This window comes from Mytilus californianus, unplaced genomic scaffold (genome assembly GCF_021869535.1).
Source record: "Mytilus californianus isolate M0D057914Y unplaced genomic scaffold, xbMytCali1.0.p SCAF_2, whole genome shotgun sequence".
In the NCBI taxonomy this organism is placed as follows: domain Eukaryota; kingdom Metazoa; phylum Mollusca; class Bivalvia; order Mytilida; family Mytilidae; genus Mytilus; species Mytilus californianus.
Window position 1 is genome coordinate 36848489 of NW_026262668.1, and position 22282 is coordinate 36870770.

The 22282-nt window shown below is 32.0% G+C and overlaps 2 protein-coding genes across 6 annotated transcripts in view; one reads left to right on the top strand and one right to left on the bottom strand.

The window, feature by feature from the left end:
• Positions 1–1201: 1201 nt before the first annotated feature.
• The window catches only part of LOC127729825 (carboxypeptidase B-like), a 140602-nt gene continuing 119521 nt past the window's right edge, over positions 1202–22282 (bottom strand). For 2 of the 4 annotated variants that reach the window (XM_052237748.1, XM_052237751.1), the window contains exon 2: positions 1202–2590. In XM_052237748.1, the coding sequence (XP_052093708.1) occupies positions 1609–2580 (972 nt within the window). In that variant the 5' untranslated portion in view covers positions 2581–2590 and the 3' untranslated portion in view covers positions 1202–1608. Of the gene's footprint in view, positions 2591–5795; positions 5887–5978; positions 6045–22282 lie in introns of those variants that run through there. The other 2 variants (XM_052237749.1, XM_052237750.1) reach the window with 2 other exon arrangements.
• On the top strand, positions 10932–17013 carry LOC127729808 (uncharacterized). Of its 2 annotated transcripts, none has more exons than XM_052237716.1 (2): positions 10932–11043; positions 15198–17013. In XM_052237716.1, the coding sequence occupies exon 2, from the start codon at positions 15200–15202 to the stop codon at positions 16901–16903; it is 1704 nt and encodes a 567-aa protein (XP_052093676.1). In that variant the 5' UTR covers positions 10932–11043; positions 15198–15199; the 3' UTR covers positions 16904–17013. The 2 variants fall into 2 exon arrangements, with proteins under 2 accessions (XP_052093676.1, XP_052093677.1); XM_052237717.1 differs by lacking the exon at positions 10932–11043 and adding an exon at positions 13949–13992.

The following is a 22282-nucleotide window of genomic DNA, read 5'->3' on the forward strand; positions in this document are numbered from 1 at the left end:
TATTAGAATGCGAGTTCTTATTATCACGTTTCTCACACAGTCGCAATTTTCGCAATAATAAAAACCTCGCAATAATATCTGAATTTACAGTATTCTAATAATATGAAGACATCGTACCTTTTCATGTTTTCCGTAAAGACTAGAAGAAAAGCATCCCTTAAATCAATAAAGAAAACCCCATTTGACTCCGCCATCGCAGACATTGGCGGCATTACACATAGGTATCTTGCTAAACTACCTTATTTCAACAGTATTTGTTGAATTGGTTGACTAGGTTTCTTTAAGACTATTGTGGTTTATGTGGGCATTTATTCATTTGACTCTTTAATTCTTTTGAATTCTTCGTTTTGAATGAAAATTTATTCAAAGGCTGTTATATTACATAGAAAGAAGTTAAGCTTTATTTTATTTTTCGTGATAATAACAATATATGTATATGGTCATTCACTTCTTACGAGTTCCACTCAGACAAGCGACTTCTTCGTAAAATTAAGCACAAATTAATAAAGTGTCATTTTCATTTCGAATGGTTACAAACCTCAACCACTTTTGATCACACAAAAGAATAATCAGTACACAATTTTTTACTGGGAATTACAAGATGTTTCCAAGATCATAAACCGCTAATAAGAAGAGCATTTTTTCACTAGGTGTTCCAATGAATTAGAATCGTTACCAGCTTTGATGGAAAGACAACACGACGGGTGTCGATAAGCAAGCAGAATACTTACTCTTCGAGATAAACGGGTTTCATTCCATGTTTTAGGTTGTACTAACTCCTTTTGTGTAATATTTAAAATTAATTTATCTTTCATGGTACTTGTTTGTTCTTGTGTCAATCCCTATTCTTACTTCCTCTAGTTAATCCGAAAAATTACAATGTTCTTTTCGAAATGTTCGTTTGTGGATGTATTAATCCGATTACTTTGTATTGTTCTCTCATCTGATATTTAATTTGCCTGTTTTGGATAGAGTTAAAATAATAAAATCGAGAATGGAAATGGGCAATATGTAAAAGAGACAACAACCCGACCAAAGAGCAGACAATAGCCGAAGGCCGCCAATGGGTCTTCAACGCAGCGAGAAAGAAAATCCCGCATCCTTAGAGAAATATTGGTTATCAATGTCTTTTGTACATTCACATGACTTTGTAATTACATAAATATAAATTGTATTGTATAAAAACTTAATATAAGACATCTGTCAAAAAAACCTTTTTCTTTTCGTTTAACGCTAACTTAGACATTCTATTAAATCATAGTGCATTTACATTTTACGTCTTAAATTTATCCAAGCAAGATACATCATATTTTAAACTAAATTTCAAAACTAAATGTATCAAAAATCTTTAGATATTACATTTACCAAAAACGGATTACTGTATCCGTATTTAGTAAGAATAATCATTCCTGATTTACCGATATAATTAAAACTTTAAAAATTTACATGAGAAAAAGAGAAATTGTAGCTTGAAAGGCTTAAATGTGAATGCAGCTACAAAATCAATGAATGGATCGGAATTTGATTCAAGTCTTTTCCGCAGTAAATGAAGAGAAAACACGATTTCTGTACTAAGTTTATCTAAACAAAATTTCAGTCTTTACTAGGCTACATCACTTCGGCACATACACAGTTTGCCCAAGCAATTACTGCATCTGTTGTTTCTTCACAAGTTGCAATAATTTGATCTTCGGGTAAAAGATGTCCAAATGTCCCTTTGTCTCGCAACAAAACTTCGTACGGAAACTTAATTCCTGCTGCTTTTGCATAATCTGCTGAAAGACCACCTAAGGTAGATTTTTCTGAAGTCTGCCTCGAACTATATACAACTCCATTCCGAGCTGTCGCTGCTGATGCTGCAGCTTTAGCGCATTTATCTAGGGTGGGTTTATCAGGTACCGGATCTTTCGTAAATCCCCAAGGATATATCCACAGTTGGCCAAAGCTGTGTATACTTAGATAACCAATAAAAGCCTTTTTCAACATCAGGTTTCTTTCTGCCTGACTTTCTAGTTCACTGAAAGGGAACGGACCAGAATAAAACTCATTGCAAGGATTTCTGGAACCACCGTTTTCTGGATTCCACTGCATTCCATAATTTCTATTCAGGTCGGTGCCTATGCATGTTTCATTAAACGGGTTTCTATTTTTCCTCCAAAGACGCTCAAAATTCGTTGCGTATACATAACCATCTGGATTTAAGACAGGTATGAAGTACCAATCAAACTTTTTGACAAGGTAATACCCTGCTTGGGTGGTTTTAAGGAAGTTTAGAAAGTACAAAACAAATGCATGTGAAATAAAATCTCTGGGATGTGTTCCACCGTCAACTAGAATAGCCTTCTTAGATTTTCCCTTACAGCTCCCACATTGTGTCTTCCGCTTAGTAAACATCTTCACCATGTAAATACTTCTCTCCTCGAAGGTTTTACCGATGATCTCAACCTTAGACTTAACCGTGCCGTGGTTACAATTAAAAGTTGCCAGGTACTTTTCTATTTTATCTAATGCATTGTACTTGTTAAAATGAAAGGCAAAGCCTATTTGCAGCAAGAATGATACACAAATTATTTGGTTCATCTTCCAAATTCTGAAATTATAAAAAACAAAAACAAGGTCATTTTTATGCACTGTGTAAAATTGTTTCAAAAATGTATCAAAATTAAAAGATAGTTATAGTTTCTATATTTAACTTATATTGCATAACACATTTGGGTAGGTCTTAGACATACAATGAAAATCGTCAGTTGCTTACTCAATACTGATAGTTTTTCAAGTCTGATTACATCACAGTTGATACGATATTCCAGGGCTTGTGTTATCATGATTATCTACAAGGATGTTATCGCAAGAAAAGTTCCAAATGGTAAAGTTGAAGTCATATCTTCGAAAGGTTTATTGACGCTATCATGGGTCGGTTGACCGTTATGGAGTATCATTGTCACCGATGATCACAGATATGTTCCACTGGTCGTACTTATAATCACGTCCTCTGATCCTCACGAAGGGCACAACTCGTGGAGCATCATATCACATAAGTTCATCCCGATTATTTGGTTGGGTTCATGCTGCTAAATCTTTAGTTTTCTGTGTTGTGTTTTGTGTACGGTTGTTTGTCTTTTCGTAGTTTTCCTTTTGACTATGGTGTTGACAGTTTTCTTCGACTCATGGTTTTATACCCCCTCCCCCTCTCCCATCAGTATCCCCTGTCCGACAATCACTGTAGACACAGAATGTCTGAAACAGTTAATTCTATCTCATACATGAAAAAAAAAACAACTTTTAATTATTAAAAGAAATTGAGTAAAAATGTCCATCTCTTGCACACCTGTTCACTTGTTTGCCCCTTTCTATCGTCTAAATTTTCTCTACGTAGAATCGATTAGGGAAAATGAGGCGGAAGATACCGACGGAATATTAATATTTCAGAAGTCGAGAGAAACTGACAACGCCATGGCAAAAAACGAAATATGACGAAAAAACAAAAAAGTTCACAAAACACTACATAAAAAACTAAAGACGAACGCAATAAAAAACCGGGAAGATCTCAGGTGCTTCGGAAGGATAAGCAGATCCCGCTGTTCTAGTGACGCCTGTCGTGTTACTCATGATTAAAACAAATATGGTAATGAGGCTCTATCGGTGATGTCACAATCGATTAAAAGAGGACAGGGTTGTGGTTGGAACTATTCGTGTCATTTTTGGGGCCCTTTATAGCTTGCTGTTCGGTGTGAGCCAAGGCTTCATGTTGAAGGCCGTATTTTGACCTCTAATGGTTTACTTTTACAAATTGTGACTTAGATGGAGAGTTGTCTCATTGGCACTCATACCACATTTTCTTATATCTATATATGACATAGATATTCAACAACAATCAAATAACTCGTTATACCGTCCGTAAACTTTCGAAGTGATGACCCAAACTTAACCACAAGGAACCCCCACTCCAATAGCTTCCTTGTTATATATATATATATATATATATATTTAAAAACTATGTTGTTATTTTCAACAAAATGTTAACAAAGTGTACATGGTGAATTCATGGATGTTAACTTAGCCTGTCAGGAATGATGATTTCATACGTGTTTTTTCACTAGGACATCAATTAAAAATGCCTTCTTGCGTTTCAAATGTAAAAACATCATATTTTACAAGACAATAAGAGTATATTCCTGTTTACTGAGATATGTTCAGCTTAATACAAGTATTAAAATAAGAAGATACAGTTTCATTGCTAACGAGACAACTATCCATCAAAACCCAATTGGAAAGGACAAGTTAAACTATTCGACTGTGTAGTCGTTATATATTTGATCTTATTTGTTTGTTTGGTAAAATATGAATACTTTGTCATGTGTGATAAAAACTAATGGCACCATTTAAGTTACTTGTTCCATGATTTGATTGTTTTCAATAAAAATAAGCAAACTTAACGTCATTGTATTTTGTACACACTCAAATAGATAATTTTAATTTCTTAATGATGATTGTGATTGACAAATCATTCAAAATCGAATTTCAAAGCTGCGCACTGAAAGTTCCATCCTGATATATTTTAAATGTTTGAATTAGATACACTGGTAGCATGTTTTCAATGTCTATCCATCATATGAATAAATAAGGAGATAAAAGATTTTTCTTTTGGCAAGTAATAACATATGGTGCATTGATGACACGATTTCATGTCCATACTAACGAAATGTGTGTATCAGTTTGTTTTCATGATAAGTTTCAAAGCCTGTTTAAAATATGAACACAAATTGTAAGGTAAAACTAAATATAACTAAAGAAAAAGATGTTAAACGAAAATAACACTTTATACATTTGTTGTATGCCACGAAATACGTATGCAAGCTCTCATTTCATTGAGGCGTAGAAAGAGGATTGCCACATTCTCGAGGGATACAGTAGAAACAATTTTTAAAGCTTTTATAACTGGAAAATTGTTATTGTCGAAAAGAAAAGGTTGACTCGTAACCTTTCTTGTAGCCTCAATAGCTCCCGGTATTTGTCACTTTTGTTTAAAATTTATCCGCGTTTTGACAAGTAAATACATCTCACAGAATCATCAAACACTGCCACTGTGGTTTTTATATTTTTATAATGATTTATGGATTAATACAGAACCCCCCCCCCCCCCCCCCCCCCCCAACCCCCTTCCCTTTTTGACTCCTGGATTGCAGACATTTGCGGTATAACACAAAGTTAGCTTACTGTACTATCTTATTTCAGTAGTATTGGGTGACTAGGTTTTCTTTAAGACTGTTGCGACTAATGTAGGCATTTGTTGATTTGACACTTTTTTTAAAAATTCATTCAAATGCTGTTATATTACATGAAAAAGTGTTAGCTTCATTTTAGATTTCGTGATAATAATGATAGAAATAATAATAATTATAATAATCTATATACACCCATGCAGCCGTAGAATTGATAACGATACATGTGTATGGTCATTCGCGCCTTATGAGTTCCACTCGGTCAAGCGACTTCTTTATAAAATTAAGTACAAATTAATTAATAAAGTGTTATTTTCTTTTCGAATGGTTACACCCCAAATACTATTGTACCCGTAATAGCATAATCAGTACACAATTTTATTACTGGTAATAACAAGATATTTCCACGATAATACGACGCTAACAAGAGAAGCATTTTTCGCGAAGTGTTCCAATTAATTTGAATCGCTATCAAGTTTGATGGAAAGGCAATACTACGGATGTCTATAAGCAAGCAAAATACTTACTCTTCTGGGTAGACGAGTATCATTACATGTTTTAGGCTGTACTCACTCGTTTTGTGTAAGATTTAATATTCATTTATCTTTCTTAGGACTTGCTTGTTCTTATGTCAATCCTTATTCTTACCTCCTCTTGTTTGTTTGAAAAATTACAGTGTTCTTTTCGAAATGTTTTGTTGTAGATGTATTGATCCGATTGACTTTGTATTGGTCTCTTATCTGATATTTAACTTACCTGTTTAGATAGTGTTGTATTTCCCTTGGTGAGATATTATCAATGTGTTTTGTACATTAGCATGACTTTTTATTTACATAATCATGGATTGTATTGAATAAAAAACTTAAGTATGAGACATCTGTCAAAAGAACCTTTATTTTTTACAAGTTGTTTAACGCTTACCTACACATTATTGTAGATCATGTGACATTTACTTTTTATGTCTTAAATTTAGCCAAGCAATAAGACACAACTTTTGTTAACTAAATTTCAAAAGAATAGTCATTCCTAATATACCGATACTATTAAAACAGAAAATTACATTGAAATTAAATTTCATATAAAAATCATATTATTGGAACATTTAAATTTGAGTTAATTAAATAGCATTTGATGCAAAGAACTGGAATAAAATTTCAGTTGTAACTCAGATTTTGAATTTATCAAATCTAACTGTAAATATAAAAAAGATACTACCCCACTTAAATTTAACAAAATTTACATTCATACTCACAATAAGGGAACTTATACAATGTTTACCATTTCATTATACCGTAGTGTCATCTAATTTTTAAAACAAAGTTTATCAAAATTTCAAAAAAAAAATAAGTAAGTCCTTACATCACTTAGACTAATCCACAAATAAAATGCCTAAAAAGGGAGCCATGCTTTAATTATAAACATTGTATTGACATGAATCAATTTGTTTTTATTAAAACCAATCAAGAGATGATTTAAGCCTTGAGCACATTGCAGTATTCTAATATAAACATTAGAAGATTTTGTATGATTGCAATGAGACAACTCTCGAGCAAATGACATAGAAGTTAACAACTTTATGTCACTGTATGGCCTTCAACATTGAGCAATACCGATTCCGAATAGTAAACTATAAAAGGCCCCGAAATGACAAATGTAAAATAATTCAAACGAGACAACAACTAACGGCCTAATTTAAGTACAAAACAATAAACGAAAAAAAATATGATGTACAGCAACAAACGACAACCACTGAACTACAAGCTCCTGCCTTTGGAAAGGGACATACAGAATGTGGCGAGGTTAAACATGATTGCTGGCGCTAAATAAAGGCAACAGTAGTATACCGCTGTTCGAAATTCATAAATCGATTGAGAAAAAAAAAAATTCGGGTTACAAACTAAAACTGAGGGAAACACATCAAATATAAGAGGAGAACAAAGACACAACAGAAACACTAACATGCAACACACACAGAAACGAACTATAAGATAAAAATAGCCATTTTTCTGACTTGGTACTGGACATTTTAAGAAAAAATGGATGGTTGAACCTGAGACAGTGATGTAACAGTACCACATAAGAACACATAAGTATGTAAGGGACTATTATTTTCTTAAATATACATAAAATATGAAATGTATTGTACCGTCTCTAATTGCACCATTCGATGTAATTAGATTTGAAAATGTCTCTTTTTGCTTAACTGTTAACTTTACAAAGACTGAAAAAAAATTATAGCGATTAGATTAAACACCAGAGGTGTTCTTAAGGAATGGTGACCTGTAGATGCATCATATCCGGTAAATATTCTATTAACACACTTTTGTATTATTTGAAACTCTTAATGGTTATTTTACCCCTAGGCATGGATGACATAAGCCGTATTTGGCACAATGTTTTTGATTCTTGTGTTTCCAATGTTCTTTAACTTTGTACTTGAAATGGCATTCCAACTTACTTTGATTCGAGCGCCTCTGATGAGTTTTATGCATACGAAACGGCGAAATGGCGTAACAAATTATCAAGCTGATATTTTTTATTATAGGATTAAACGCCTTTTAAAAGGAATTTATTGGTGTATAAACTCGACCAATTCACTCACAAACAAATAAAAGTCCGAAGGACTTTTATGATATGTTTGTGAGTGACTTGGTCCAGTTTATACACCAATAAATTCCTTTCAAAAGGCGTTTAATCCTTATAATTCTTTAAACTGGAGATAACTTAAAGGAGTTTATTTTTCCACACTCATAACCTCTTTCACACGTAAATTGTATATTTATGTCATTGAATTGGCCTGGCGCAAAAATATATTTATTGGTTAACGCAAAAGTATGTACTCCATGAAATTTGCTATCTGATAAAAAATAAACTACAAAAACTCATAATATCATTCAAATAAATGTTTTGTGTTTATTATTTAATTTGACGATTAACGTGAAGCGAACAGAAATAAATATTTTTAACGTCGAGCCGGATTTTGTTATTATCGTCGCCATCTTGTTTACATTGGTTACAAAAAAGAAGTTCGGTTATCGTCGTCTATCGAAAAATAAACAACGTCAAGAACAACTACAGGAAGTCCTCTCGGCCAATCATATCAACGTATTCCCTAATATGCAATCATATAAGAATTATTAGCTTTTATATCCACGTTATTTTGTCTCTGGTGTTTCGTTGATCAATAACCACATCTTCAGATTTTATATTGATATCTATGACAATGAATTCAACCACTTTGATTATGTCTGCAGAAATTTATCAACACATTTTATATTTTGACGAACTAACATAGCTTTACTTTTACTGTAAATTAAAATGTTTTCTAAACATGAAGAAGACTAACTTTATGAGGGCCTCAAGTGAGATTAGTGAAAACTAATTCGGTTACTTACAAATTACCACTCCCGTTAGCGCCATGTGTCGCAAAGGGCGCGATAAGTCGTTCTTCCAGTTCATGTTTCTGTAACTTTTTGTTTTTTACGAGGATAATTTGTTGGCATATCGCTCAATCCTCAACCTGGAGAGCAAGAGAATCTTTACTCAAGGTTTCTTTCCTTTAGATCAGTTGTCGACCAAGGCTGGCGAGTCAAATCTACCCAAATTTTATACCAGAGTTATCTTCCCCTAGATGAATTACCTCCCAAAGCTGACTACCTTCATCCGGCCGTCTATTAACCCATAACTGGGGCAATGTTGATGCGTGCTAGGGCATGTCCACACGCCGATGTGCAAACACTGCATCTCTAGGGTCCTTGCTACTCTGAGATCATCTACACTAGATCCTAGTTACCACGTGCTGTCGCGAGGAGGCACTGTAGAAGTCTTGATAGTGCAGAGGCTATTTAATTTGGTTACCTTATTTAAATCAAAAATATTATTATTATTATTTTTGTCATTATTAGTTGTACATGTAGTATAATATAATGAGAAATAAAGAAAAATATAATTTTTTAAGGCGACGTTATGGATTTTTAAAGTGACTTCGTTTCTTATAACGCGAGTGTGTATCCGCAGCGTTGCCTATCTGTTGTATTCAACTGATATGAAAATATAGTTTATTCAAATTTATTTTCTATGACATTTTTGAGGAAAATGAAATGAATACAGAACAAAAATTGTCATAATAAATACTTCCAGTGAAAGCAAGTTACTGTTTGAATTTGGTTTTGTCCTAGTTTACATCGAGTTGACCGAATTATGAACCTTAATATTTAAAATGCTTTCATAATGGATATCATTGATGTAGCATTATAAAAACAATTGGTAAGTTAAATCAGTTTTTTTGTTTTTTTTAGGGGGGGGGGGGGGGGAGTAAAATTACCTAATCATACTATCTACGTTCTTGAATGTGAAAAAAATCTTCATTCTCCCTAATAATTTAAGCAAGATATCTTACCTTTAATAACGTCCCACGGTTTAACGACGATAATCAGTAGTTTCATGTACAATGAAGTCTCTTCATCAATCTTAAGAACTTGAAAAGAATTTTAGAAATTATGTGTATCTTGTTTTTCTTTTCTTTTATAACATCTTTAACATAAAAGACAACGATCAAACATGCATGCATGTGATTTTGAACGTTTGAATTTATGGCATTCATGTCATTATATATAATCTGATTTACACATAACTATGGCTTTGGTGAAACTGTGGCTTAAGATGATAAAATATGGTGTTTATATATTTGTATATGATTGTCAAAATTATTTGTCTCTCAATAATGAAATTATGGTAATAAATCACTTAGCTCATCATAGGCCATTTTATTGGAATACAAATTTCTTATCTTATGACAAGACACAGAGACGAAGACTGAAAAATCATATGTCGTTCCCTTAAGCCTTGTTAGTTCAATCTTTTAGCTACAAAATATGAATAACCGTTTGATCTGAAGACTTCTCATCAGAACAGATGGTTAAAACTACCGTTTTAAAATGCTCGGCATCACATTGCAGATAACCATTTCTGGGTAAATTAAAAATAAATATTCTTCTATTTAAAAGAGTGACAGAAGAAAGGTGTTTTGTTATATTGGAAATAAACAGTCCACATTTGTGCTTCAATAATACATAATGCTAACAGTTAGATATAATGGAAATCATGTAAAATGCTTCAACTTTATCGTTACAGTTCATATTTACACTTTTTTAACCGGTTTTCTGTTTACAAATCTAAATTGCATAAGTAACGTATAACAATGAAAAGGAAAAGCCTGTACCAAGTCAGGAATATGACAGTTGTTTTCCATTCGTTAGATGTGTTTGAGCTTTTGATTTTACAATTTTATAAAGGACTTTCTGTTTTGAATATCCCTTGGAGTTCGGTATTTTTTTATTTTACTTTTTGATACTGTCGATATAAAATACTGCTTACAATCAATTTTTAAAAGAGTATGATTTTGCCTTTTTGAATTGCATAGTATCAAACTTATTTCTTTTTGTAGACTGACTTGTCATTAATGAGACAGCTTTCTATGCGGTATGGATTTTGCTCATTGTGGAATTTTGTACGATGATCTATATGGTGCGAACTTCTACGTCATTTAGTCTCTGGTGGTCAGTTGTCTCATTGGCAATCATATTAAATTCCTTATTTTACATTAAATATAATATCTCCAATCATGCAATAAGATTGAGTATTTCAATACTAGTTTAAGGTATTTGAACATTTGCACAATTGTCTGCCTTTCAAACAACTGACCCTGACAAAATTTACAAAAACACAAACGGTGTATTTAGTCACGGTGTATATCATTATATTAACACAACTATTCCAAAGCTAGTTTTGTTTTATTATATATGAAATGTTTAGCAATCAGGTAAGCTGTGCCATTCTTATAATTCGATTTTTATCTTTAACATTATTTTGATTTAACCTAGATACAATTGTATAACTAGATGCAATAGAAAAAGTAAAATAACTAAAATACCGAACTCCAAGGAAAATTCAAAACGGAAAGTCAATGTCTGGTAGCTCAAGGTCAATGATGGTGTAGTAATTAGACTTTACTTTTCCGACAACGAATTCGAACTTTAGAAGTCTGTGCACTTGAAAGGGCGTCAAAGAGATTTAGGATTAATAAATCTAAGATTTGAATCAGTTTGTGAGATTGAAAAAAATAGCACACTGTAAGTAAAATTTTACTTCCAGTTACTGTTTGTTTTCCCAGTTTATTCAATCTATAAAAACATTTTCGAAATTCAGACTATGCCTAAAATGATTATTCTCATTCCAGAGAGGTAGATTGTTATATGCAGTGAAATGCACCACAGTGATGTTTTTCAAACGGTTTGCAATATAAATTTGTGTTTTTGGTTTCTCTTTCCACTGCAAAACATTTAATGAGGAGGTGTTAACCTTGCATCTGAAGTGAAGTATATATTTCCCTGATATTTAAAAGGAACATGTTGAAACAAGTGCTCTAAATGGCGAAACAGATGTTGTTTCTTTAAAAATTTTATGGATGCCATTCTATTATCATTAATCGTATTAGTAAAATATCTATGTCTCAGATAAAAAAGAATAAAACACCGAAGATACCAAGGCGACATTCAAAACTCACAAGTCGAAAAAAAAAACAAAACTGACAAAGTCATGGCAAAAAACGAAAAACGACGGAAAGACAAAAAACAACATTGCATACAAACTAAAGACTGAGCAACACGAACCATAACAAAAACCGGGACTGAACTCAGATGCTCCGGAAAGGTAAGCAGTTCCGCTACACATATCGTGTTGCTCATGTAAGTACAAATCTAGTGATAAGTTTCATTCTATGATGTCACTAGCAAGGCAAAACTTCGTAAAACTTTCAACGGGATGACTTCAAGTTTACACTTGGAAACCTAGGTTATTTCCTTTCCTTCTGATACCATGGATATTTTCAATATAATTTGTTACATTATGAAATGCATTTTTATAAAATTTCACTTGATCAACATTGCTCCTCGTGTATTTATGCATTCTTCCTCAACCAGTTTTGCTCTGAGCGTTTCTTTTGAAAGTTGAATATTTTTTTCAATGCAGCATTTTTATTTTGATCTACTTTGATTAGTTATGAAAATATTATGTTTTCATTTTACAAAAATAAGTCCTTGAGTTGTCGAAATTATATTTTTCGTACCTTATTTCTTAAAAACACTTTCATATTAGTCCGATTTCTCAAATGTAATGTCAGAAAATCGATTCGAACAAATTTCCTAACAAATCAAATCTAACTTTTTTAACTGAATTTTGTTTTTAATCTTTAAATATGAAAATAAGGAGATGTGGTATGATTGCCAATGAGACTACTATCCACCAAAGTTCAAAAGAGGTAAATGTAAGCAATTATAGGCAACTATACGACCTTAAACAATGAGAAAAACCTATACCGTATAGTCGGCTATAAAAGATCCCGCTATGAAAAATAAGAAACAATTCAATTGAGATAACTAACGGCCTTATTTTTTACAAAATAATTTACGAAAAACAAATATGATAGAATGAACCAACGACAACCAATACAAGCTCCTGACAAGGGACAGGCACATAAAGAATGTGGCGGGGTTCAAGGTATTTATGAGCGCTCACACTCTCCGTAACCTGGGACAATGGTGTTACAGCACATCATAAGAACAATCTGTAAAAATCAGTAGCAATTGGCTTAACTCAAAAGATCGGTACGAGGAACAAAAACAACTCACATAAAAACAATAGACACAAAGCACAGAAATAAGAGTACTCGCAGTTACTTAAAGCTAGTTCAAAGCCAATTACAAATAATAAATAAATCATGTTTCCCAAACTATAGATCAATCATTACACATCGAACGGATTTAGTGTTAAGACGTAATAAACAGTCTGAGAATCGCACGACCTTGTGCAAGGTCAAACTATAGGTAAACAGTATGAACAAGATGTAAGATCATATAAAGCAATATATATATATATATATATAGTTATGTTATAATTTAAAAATAAACAAAATCAATGTTAATACCAATAAAAACAATATTTATAAAGATTTGACTTCTGTGTTAAATTAGTGATTGGTAAGAATAAGTTTATGCAAAGTATCAATAAGTTTTTTATGAATCGTATCTAAATTTAACGGATTTATAAACAACATTGCCGTAAATATTATGATGTGATATCCCGTTTTTAATAAGGTACAGCTCAAATTCTTAACCAAATCGTTGCATATATGAAAGAATATAGTAAAGGTTTTAATTAATTTGGACAGTTTCTCTTGAAATTTAAAATATTTTTTTAAAAATAAACGCGGTTGAGAGCAAACAATTAAGATGCATGTAAATTAGACTAAGTACTTTTGTTACTTGATATTGAATTCAAGTGTTTTACTGTACAGTCCACGAGCTTATATCTCTTATACACCAGGTGGTTTTTATTCATGTGTATGTTCGTTGAGTACACGAACAAGAGCATACATCAAATATTGTTACGTTGTATTTCGCGCGGATATAACATAGAAAAAAAGCTTGTAGGCGTGGGTCGTTCATATTGTTACAACCTTAAGTATATTTAATTCAATTATGAAATTAGATAAAATCTAAGAATGATTATGTCTTTCAATGCTAGTTTAAGGTGACATTCACTAATTAAGGTACTTAAACATTTGCACAATTATAAATTGCGTGTATTCTTTTCAAATGACTTCCCCTTTACAAAACCATAAAGTGTATTTAGTTATGGTGTAAATCATTAAATTAACACAACTCTTTCAAAGCTAGTTTGTTTTATAATATATGAAAGGTTTAGTCACCCGGTAAGCACAGCCATTCTTCTTAATCTTTTTTTTAATGATTTAGTGGTAGTCATTTCTTCAAAATTTTACAGACGCCATTCTTTGGAATATTTAGTGAAATGACATCAACTTTAAGGCGGAATGTAAAGTTAAGTTTTAATGCTAGCTTCTTTTCATTCTTTCTGAGAAGACTATCGATATGTTTTAATTAGTATAGGCACAATACCATCATTTTTTCCTTATTTATGACGTTACCAAATGCGAACAATCACATGATTTTTCTTTACTACGAACGAGTTGACTATCAAATTGAATTATAAATGTATCAAATGATGTTGAATAGTCTAGAGGGTACAATCTGCTCATTGGTTAAAAGGTCGGCAATGGCCAAGCATTGACTTTGTTACATAATGAAATACATTGTGAAAAAATCTCACTTGATAAACTTTGTAATTTTTTATAAATTAGAATAAAACTGACAATATAGACAGTTTTTGATGCACACTTCCTCAGCCAGTATTTTGTTGAGGTTGTTCATATTTTTAAATGCATCATCTTTATTATATTGTACTTTGATTAGCAATGAAAAAAATTATGTTTTCATTTTGCAGGAGTTGAGTTAACTATACGTTCGTACCTTCTTCATCGAAAGCTCTTCACTTTTAGTCCGATTTCTCAAATGTACTATCAGAAAAATCTATTCGAACAACATTTTCCAATCTAAATAAATGTTAAGACAGTTCCCTTTGATTGTTCTTAATACTCAAATTCAATAAAACTATTTGAAACACACTTTTTTCTTGGCATTGTATGTTACAATATGGAGGTCATGTTTAGTGTAACGTACAGTTTTTCTGAACTAGTATACATTGGTGGCTTTAGGCTGTTTTCTGCTCTTTGGTCGGATTGTTGTCTCTTTGATACATTACCCGTTTCCATTCTCAATCTTAGTAGACTATCGAGATAAAGAATAACAGATTCACAAAACGACGTAAAATCGATAACAAAAACTCTGAGGAGGGACACAATTACGAGGTAAAATGTGTTCAACCCCCACAACATATCATCTAATTCCAGACAATTCAAATTTTCGCCTTCATTCCAAAGGAACCTCCTAAATAAATAATATCTTTGTTTCCGTCTTAAATATTCGTGAAGTGATTAAACAAAGACAAAATATAATTTTTTTGTTTTAATAAACATAATTATAATATATATACTTTCAGTAATGGCACAATCACCCATGAATAGTAAAAAAATCATCACGTGTCCAGAACATCAATCGGAAAAAGCAAGATTCTTCTGTGAAGATGATCATGTGATGATATGCGATGACTGTATCATTGGAAGTCACTGCGGTCATAAGAAAATCAAACTTAAAGATTATCTCAGCAACAAAAGGCAACATTTGATACACAATGCAAAAGAAATTAGAGATAACAAACTTCCTAACATACAGGATGCATTGGAGAAGACACTGAAAGGAAAAACAGATTTTAATAATTCTGTCGATAAACAACTTGAGAGGGTAAAACTTAGACGAGAAATGGTAAAGAAAGTTTTAGACGAATTACAAGATGATTTGGTCCAAAATTTTGAATCTGCTAGAAATGCAGCGAACGAGGAGTTTGACAAATTTTCTTCTAAGCAGGAATTAAGAATAAATTTAATCCAAGAAACTATACATACTGTGGAATCCAGAAGTTCGGACATGTTGGATGCAGAGGTAGTGTCCTACGATGAAAAGCTATCATCAAGCCTGACAGATGATCCTTACTGGGACGTAGCACCGATGATTCAACCACCAAGACATCAGTGCCAAGATGATTTAGTACAAAAAGGTAAATTGCAGACTATCCTTGGCTACATGGAATCAGGGACTTATGCTGAAGTTGCTGAAGTTTGGCAAAGCGTGGATGAAGATACACAAGAGGAAAACGGAAGTAATTCTTGTCCAGGATCAATTATAGTTGAAGATAAGAGAGATTTTGTGGCTGTTAAAACGTTTAAACGTACTGCTAAAGTCGCCCATATTGTACCAAAGCATAGTCTACAAGCATGGCTTATTGACAGCGATATCGAAGAAGTAGACTGTAGCACGGGAATGTTAAAAACAAAAATAATAAAGACTATTGAAGAGAAACCACAGTGTGCCGCCCTTAATAATACAAACGAGCTTATCATTGGGATGTGGAATAAGAAGTCACTCAAGCAGCTGAAATACGGTGGATCATTCGGATTCAGTTTCTTCTCTAGAAATAGAAATTATACCCTTGGAATTTATAAGAACACTGCACCTCTTCAAGCTGTGTGTTTATGTACCTGTAAATCCACGTCCGTTGATGGTGACATTACAGTATGCCTTGTCAATAAACCAGCCTATGACCAATATTCAGTTAAAAATTTGATTATTCGACGATATGCAAAGGACAAAACACAGCTTCAAAGTGATCTTGTTTTATCGGAAGATAAAATTGATATTGAAGCGCCATCTTATATTTCCGAAAACACGAAAGGGGATTTATGTATAGTAAGTTGTCCGGAAGGAAAGGCTTCATGGATTACCATTACGGATGAAACTGGGATCATGAAATTTAGATATCCAGAGGCCGATCTGAGGGTTGTAGACCGAATTGATTATGATTTTATAGGTGCAGGATTTCTATCTGACGGAACAATTACAGTGTTAGATAGAATAGGTTTTAGACAACATCTAGTCGACAAAGTAGGCGTGTTACTTCAAATAGACACGCATGAGAGTCAGCCTGCATGTCTGGCTATTGCTCCTAACGATCATATCTGGATCGGTTTTGAAGATGGACATGTTAAAATATTTACATACAGAAATGAATATTCTGAGATTTTATTAAGAGCTTTAAGCATGAAGAAAACAATTAAGAATCAAAGAAAGGAAGAAAATTGTGCATGTTAACACTTTGATCATAACTGCAATCTAAAATTCTGGGAGATGGATAGCCTAATTATGTTAACCTTTCGTTATCTAAGTTCTTCGAAGGATGCATAAAAATGCACACAAATGTGTTTATAAATTTTGTTCTTTATAAATCAGACTTTTCACGGATGCCATTCAATATATCTAAACAAATGATCGTAAAAAAATAAGTCACGATTGTAAAGTATTACGATCTGATCTTGAACTATCTGGAATGGGATTGTGAATGCAATAGAAACAACTTCAAAATCTGTGGATATATCCACTTTATCGGTAATTTGCTCTTTTTCTTTGATGTGCACACGATGGTAATGTCAGTACCAGTCGTGATAAAAAATTATTGGGTCAGTTTGCAATTGACATGTGCGAGTTCAACGCGTATGGATCTACTTTCCCTTTCATTCACAAAATAGAGCGCGTATTTTTCGCAGAAACGCACGAGCGTTTTGGTGAATGAATTACTTGTCACTGTTTCAGAAAAGTTAATTTTTTGAACGATTGTGTGAAAATTTGAACAGAAAATGTACGAAAAACCCGATGAATTAAAACAAATTGCGTTACCCGCCGTATTATTGATAGCTTTCCTTACTATTCCGATCTGTGGTTTTATTTACAAATAGTCTGGTGCTGTTCTAAGATGTCTTCTTTTTCTGTTTCTTGAAAAGTATTTGTTCAACCTGTTCAGTCACCATTAAGTGTTAGTATTCCTATTTAGACGCAACACATAAATAGTGACCAAAAAGGTACCGCTATCGCATGAGAGAAGCTAGAATAACTATATACCCATAACGAGACGGATGGACGGAAAGACAGACGGACGGACGGAAAGACAGACGGACGGACAGAAAGACAGGGGTAAAGCAATATGCCCCCAACTTTCAGTTATGGGCATACAAATCTTCAAACAATTATGTAAACTTTAATGTGTGTACAATTTGTCAATGAATTTGAAAGAAGATTGTTTTGAAAACTGTAAAAAGACTTCATTACAAAAAATTGGTACTTTCTGTCCAAAAAAATACTTAAGTTCTCGAATTTGGAAAAATGAGGAAAAAATCCTAAAACAATTCCATAATAACAGGGTATAACCTCAATTTGCATGCTATCTCTCTGTGAAATTAGAAACACACACTAGAGATATTTCTGGGTCCACCACTGTTTATCATTAAAATTCAAATAAAATTTAAGAATTTAGATAGTTTTGTTAAAAATAATTGCTCTTATCATATTGGTACCCATTCCTCCCAAATTGCATAAGAGCTGAGCATAAAAGTAATAAAACCAAACTCCTATCATTCTTGAGATTTTATGTAAGTTCATTTTCTATGAACATTTAAAAAAACATATTTATTATCAAATAGCAGGAACATTAACAACATGATTAAAGATCTGAGAATGGAAAAAAAACAAAACAGTTCTGATGATTAATTCCCATTATTATTTTTAGGTAGTATTTTCAGAAGCGAAATGAATCAATTATTAATAACGCATGGTAAAAATGATGAAGATAAGACCTTGAAACACTAACCATCACTTTATATCTTTTTTCTTCCACTTTCATTTTAACATTCGCTGACTTAACAATTTCATCTGAAATTTTAACACTGTTTATTTCTACTGCTTTCCAATCCACAGCAGCCATGCTCTCTTTTTTGTCTTTTTCTGGTTCCTTGTTCCCTTGTGTCTTTTCTACTTCTTTGTTCACTTGCAGCTTTTCTGGTTCCTTTCTAAATTCTTCTTGTTTTTGTTCCTTGTTCAGTTCTTGCTTTTCTGGTTCCTTCTTAATTTCAATATCTTTTTCCGGGTTCTTTTTTTAATTCTTCACTTTTAATATCTCTAACTCTTGACTGCTGCTGAAGATAAGACTCATTTTGTTGTCACTGAATTTATCGTACAAATCAGAGTCAGTCCCCCGTTTGTATTATTACTACTAGTAATCCAATGATAATAGCTAATGCTGTTTTATTTATATGTACTCCAGGTGGCGTCATTAAACATAATGATCTTGCATAATCTGAATTAATTACAAGAGATGCATGTAAAAATTTACCTGTATACGACATACAAGAGTTAAAAAAATGTCACCATAAGGTCATGTCAAGGTACAGAAAATAGGCTATGTCACAGACTTTGGCTCATTAAACTTAACTGAAAATCGAAAAAAATAATGCATTTGGTGAATATTTGTATAGAGAGAACATAAAATCGACAAAAAAAATCTTAAATATGTTCTAAAATTATCAAATCTCCAATTTCAAATTCATATATATATTTTTTTTTAAATCGAAGTCCCTCTTCGAAAGATTTGAAGAGTAGTTTGAATAATTTCAAATTATATTTACGTTTGGTGTGGACAAAAAGAGCTTTAATATAGCACTATTGCAGACACTTTCATAGATAGACTTGAAACTAAGATTTTTATTGTCTCCAAATTTAATCTAGAAAAGTTGTTTTGGGGGCATTTTGTAAGTTGAAATATATGTATACTATTTTTCTTCTGTAAGAATTACTTATTGATTTTGAAAACAACAATATGAAACTGATAATTTGAAGTTGTAGGGTGTATTTTAATTAAATTCATAATTTTAAATTTTCCAGAAAGGGACATTCAAAAAGTACTTTTTCAACTTAAACAAATTAAAGAACTTATTTTACTGAAATCGAGGTTCTTTCTCCATTGCAAAAATACATTTCCTGTATTCAAATAACTAATATTGTTAAAAGAAATTTGTAACCAAAATTATTGATTTTAATTATTTATGACCGGTGATTATTGCACTAAAGCACTAAACTATCAAGTAAAGTAATACTGTATTGACCCCATTTGAATACCTTTTTTTTTATATTGAAATTTTATATTATGTCTTTTCTTGTGAAAAAAAATCTTGTTAATCGATAATCTTTTATCTTTCAGACAAAGTTTATAGTATCATTTTATGTAGTATAGATCCAACGTAATCGGTGAATGAATAAATCTATCATTTCTATATATCAAAAATATAATATTTACATTTTTGTATTCATTTATGAGGTCAAGTATTTGTGTATTGAGTAGTGTAATGAGGAATGCTTAATTATGAAAGACTGAGGTTGATTTGTAATTTGGTCAATATTATTGACAGTTACAGAGGTGGACATTCTAGTTAAGGCCCCACCTGGTCTATGATTGTTTGGTGATTATGTATATGTTAGAGAATGATAATCCCTTTCTTCATGATTAAGTACGAGCTTTAGCGAGTACTTATCATGAAGTAAGGGATTATCATTCTCTTACAAACTTAGAATATTGTAAAGTGCTCAAGACTTAAATGATCTCTTGATTGGTTGTATTTAAGAATAAGTTTCATTGTCAGTGCAATGTTTGTAATTAATGCATGACTTCCTTTTTTAGGCATGATTTCATTTATGGATTAGTTTAAGTGATGTAAGGACCTTCTTATAATTTTGGAAAATATCATAAATTATGTTTTATACATTAGATGACACAACAGTACAATGAAATGGTAAGAAATGTTTCCTGAAATTTGTGAGTATGAATGTAAATCATGTAATATTTTAGCGAGGAATTATCTTTTTGTTTATGTCTATTTCAAATCAATAAATTCAAACTTTGAGTTACAAATAAATTTTATTTCACATTCAATATTTTAGTCCAGTCCTTTACATCAAATACTACTTCATTATGTCAGGGAAATGTTCAAATACAATGCCTTTAAAATAGTTAAAAAAATATTCAAAAGTTAAACTAAATTCCTTTTTTTAGAATTTTATCAGAATATTGGAAATAACTATTCTCACCAACCTGAAGATTAAGGTTTTTTTTAATTTTAAAACTTTTTTTGTTTTTGTTTTGCATTGCATTGCTTTGGTCTTGTTTATTTATTTTTTTAGTAATTTGAAGTTATTAATATTCTCATAATAACGTTAACGGTACCAATGTTACTGCACCAGTAAACTTCATCTAATTTTGATTTTTTTGTTTGTTTCAAAATTCAACTTTTAGTCAGTTTTAATCACAAGTTCTTTCAAGCTGATAAATGTGCTTCTACTGTAAGTAGACCTAAACAATAGGATAATCCCTTACTAAGAACATGATTTCATTCTTCACAATTAAGAAACACCAAATCCTACAATTCCATTGGTTGAGAGCACTTTGCTATATTCTAAGGCAATGGCAAATCATACTGGTATTGTATCATAACTCTTATCTAATTAAAATGACAAAACTAGACTTCAAATTAACAAAACTAACGACATACGCACTTGAATGAGGTATGAATGCCATTTACCGTCAGGCGCCAAACGGTCATTTTCGGCTACCGACAGCATCAAATTGAAATTGGTTAAAATTTTATCGTGGTTCGTCAAAATATCCTTATCGTGATTCGTCAGAGGTCTCAAATAACTATCAGTAACTGTTATTTTTGAAAAGAATTTAACGTGATTCGTCAAAATCAATCGATTTTTTAAGGTCGTAAAGAAAATGTACATTTTATCGTCATACACCAAAAATTGTTTTTTTTTACCGTTATTCGTCATGCAGGTACCCCCATTACGACTCTCTTGAATGTACTTGTCGATAGATTTAACCCATTTTTTCACAGGTCATACATTATATGTACACAGACAAGAGAATTATAGGAAACTATATTTCAGCGTATATATTTTGTTGATAATCAGTGCTACTTTCTGTTTGGGAGGCCGGTGCCTTAGGAAAGAATTGGAACTATAATTCCAATCTTTCCAAACAATCATATGTTGTTGAAACATAAAGTTCCGTTTTAATATATAAAATAATCATATGGTCATCCACTTCGTTTTTTGGCGTTATTCACCACAAACTAGGTAACAGATTGGTTAATACACCAAAAATGAAGTCAATGACCATATGATTATATATTACTTTTTCAATTTTCAGTTATAGTTCAACAAGCCTAAGTTCTATGCAAAATTTTAACAAAATCTGTGACAAAAAAAATAAATAAGAAGATGAGGTATGATTGCCAATGATACACATATCCTCCAAATATCCACCCAATAAGTTGTAAGTAACTATAGGTCACCTTTTGACTCTCAACAATGATCAAAACCAATACCATTAGTAACTATAAAGGTCCAGGCATGACAAAACAAAAAACAGTTCAATCAAATAAATTAAGACAAAACTGGTTACTAGTATGTACACAGCATCATAACATCATTCCACATACCATATCTGAATGACTATAAAATACAGATCTTCTAATATATGCAGAGCTTGTATTTTTGTTATTTTAAGATGTTGTCCCTTGGTATTCCAGGTCCAGCATCTCAGCTTGGCCTTTTAACGAGAGAATTAAAATGTTTTGGCAAATCAAA

Bases quoted from the DNA above. Each gene is read 5' to 3' on its own strand.
- LOC127729808 (XM_052237716.1), top strand. From the start codon at position 15,200: ATGGCACAATCACCCATGAATAGTAAAAAAATCATCACGTGTCCAGAA.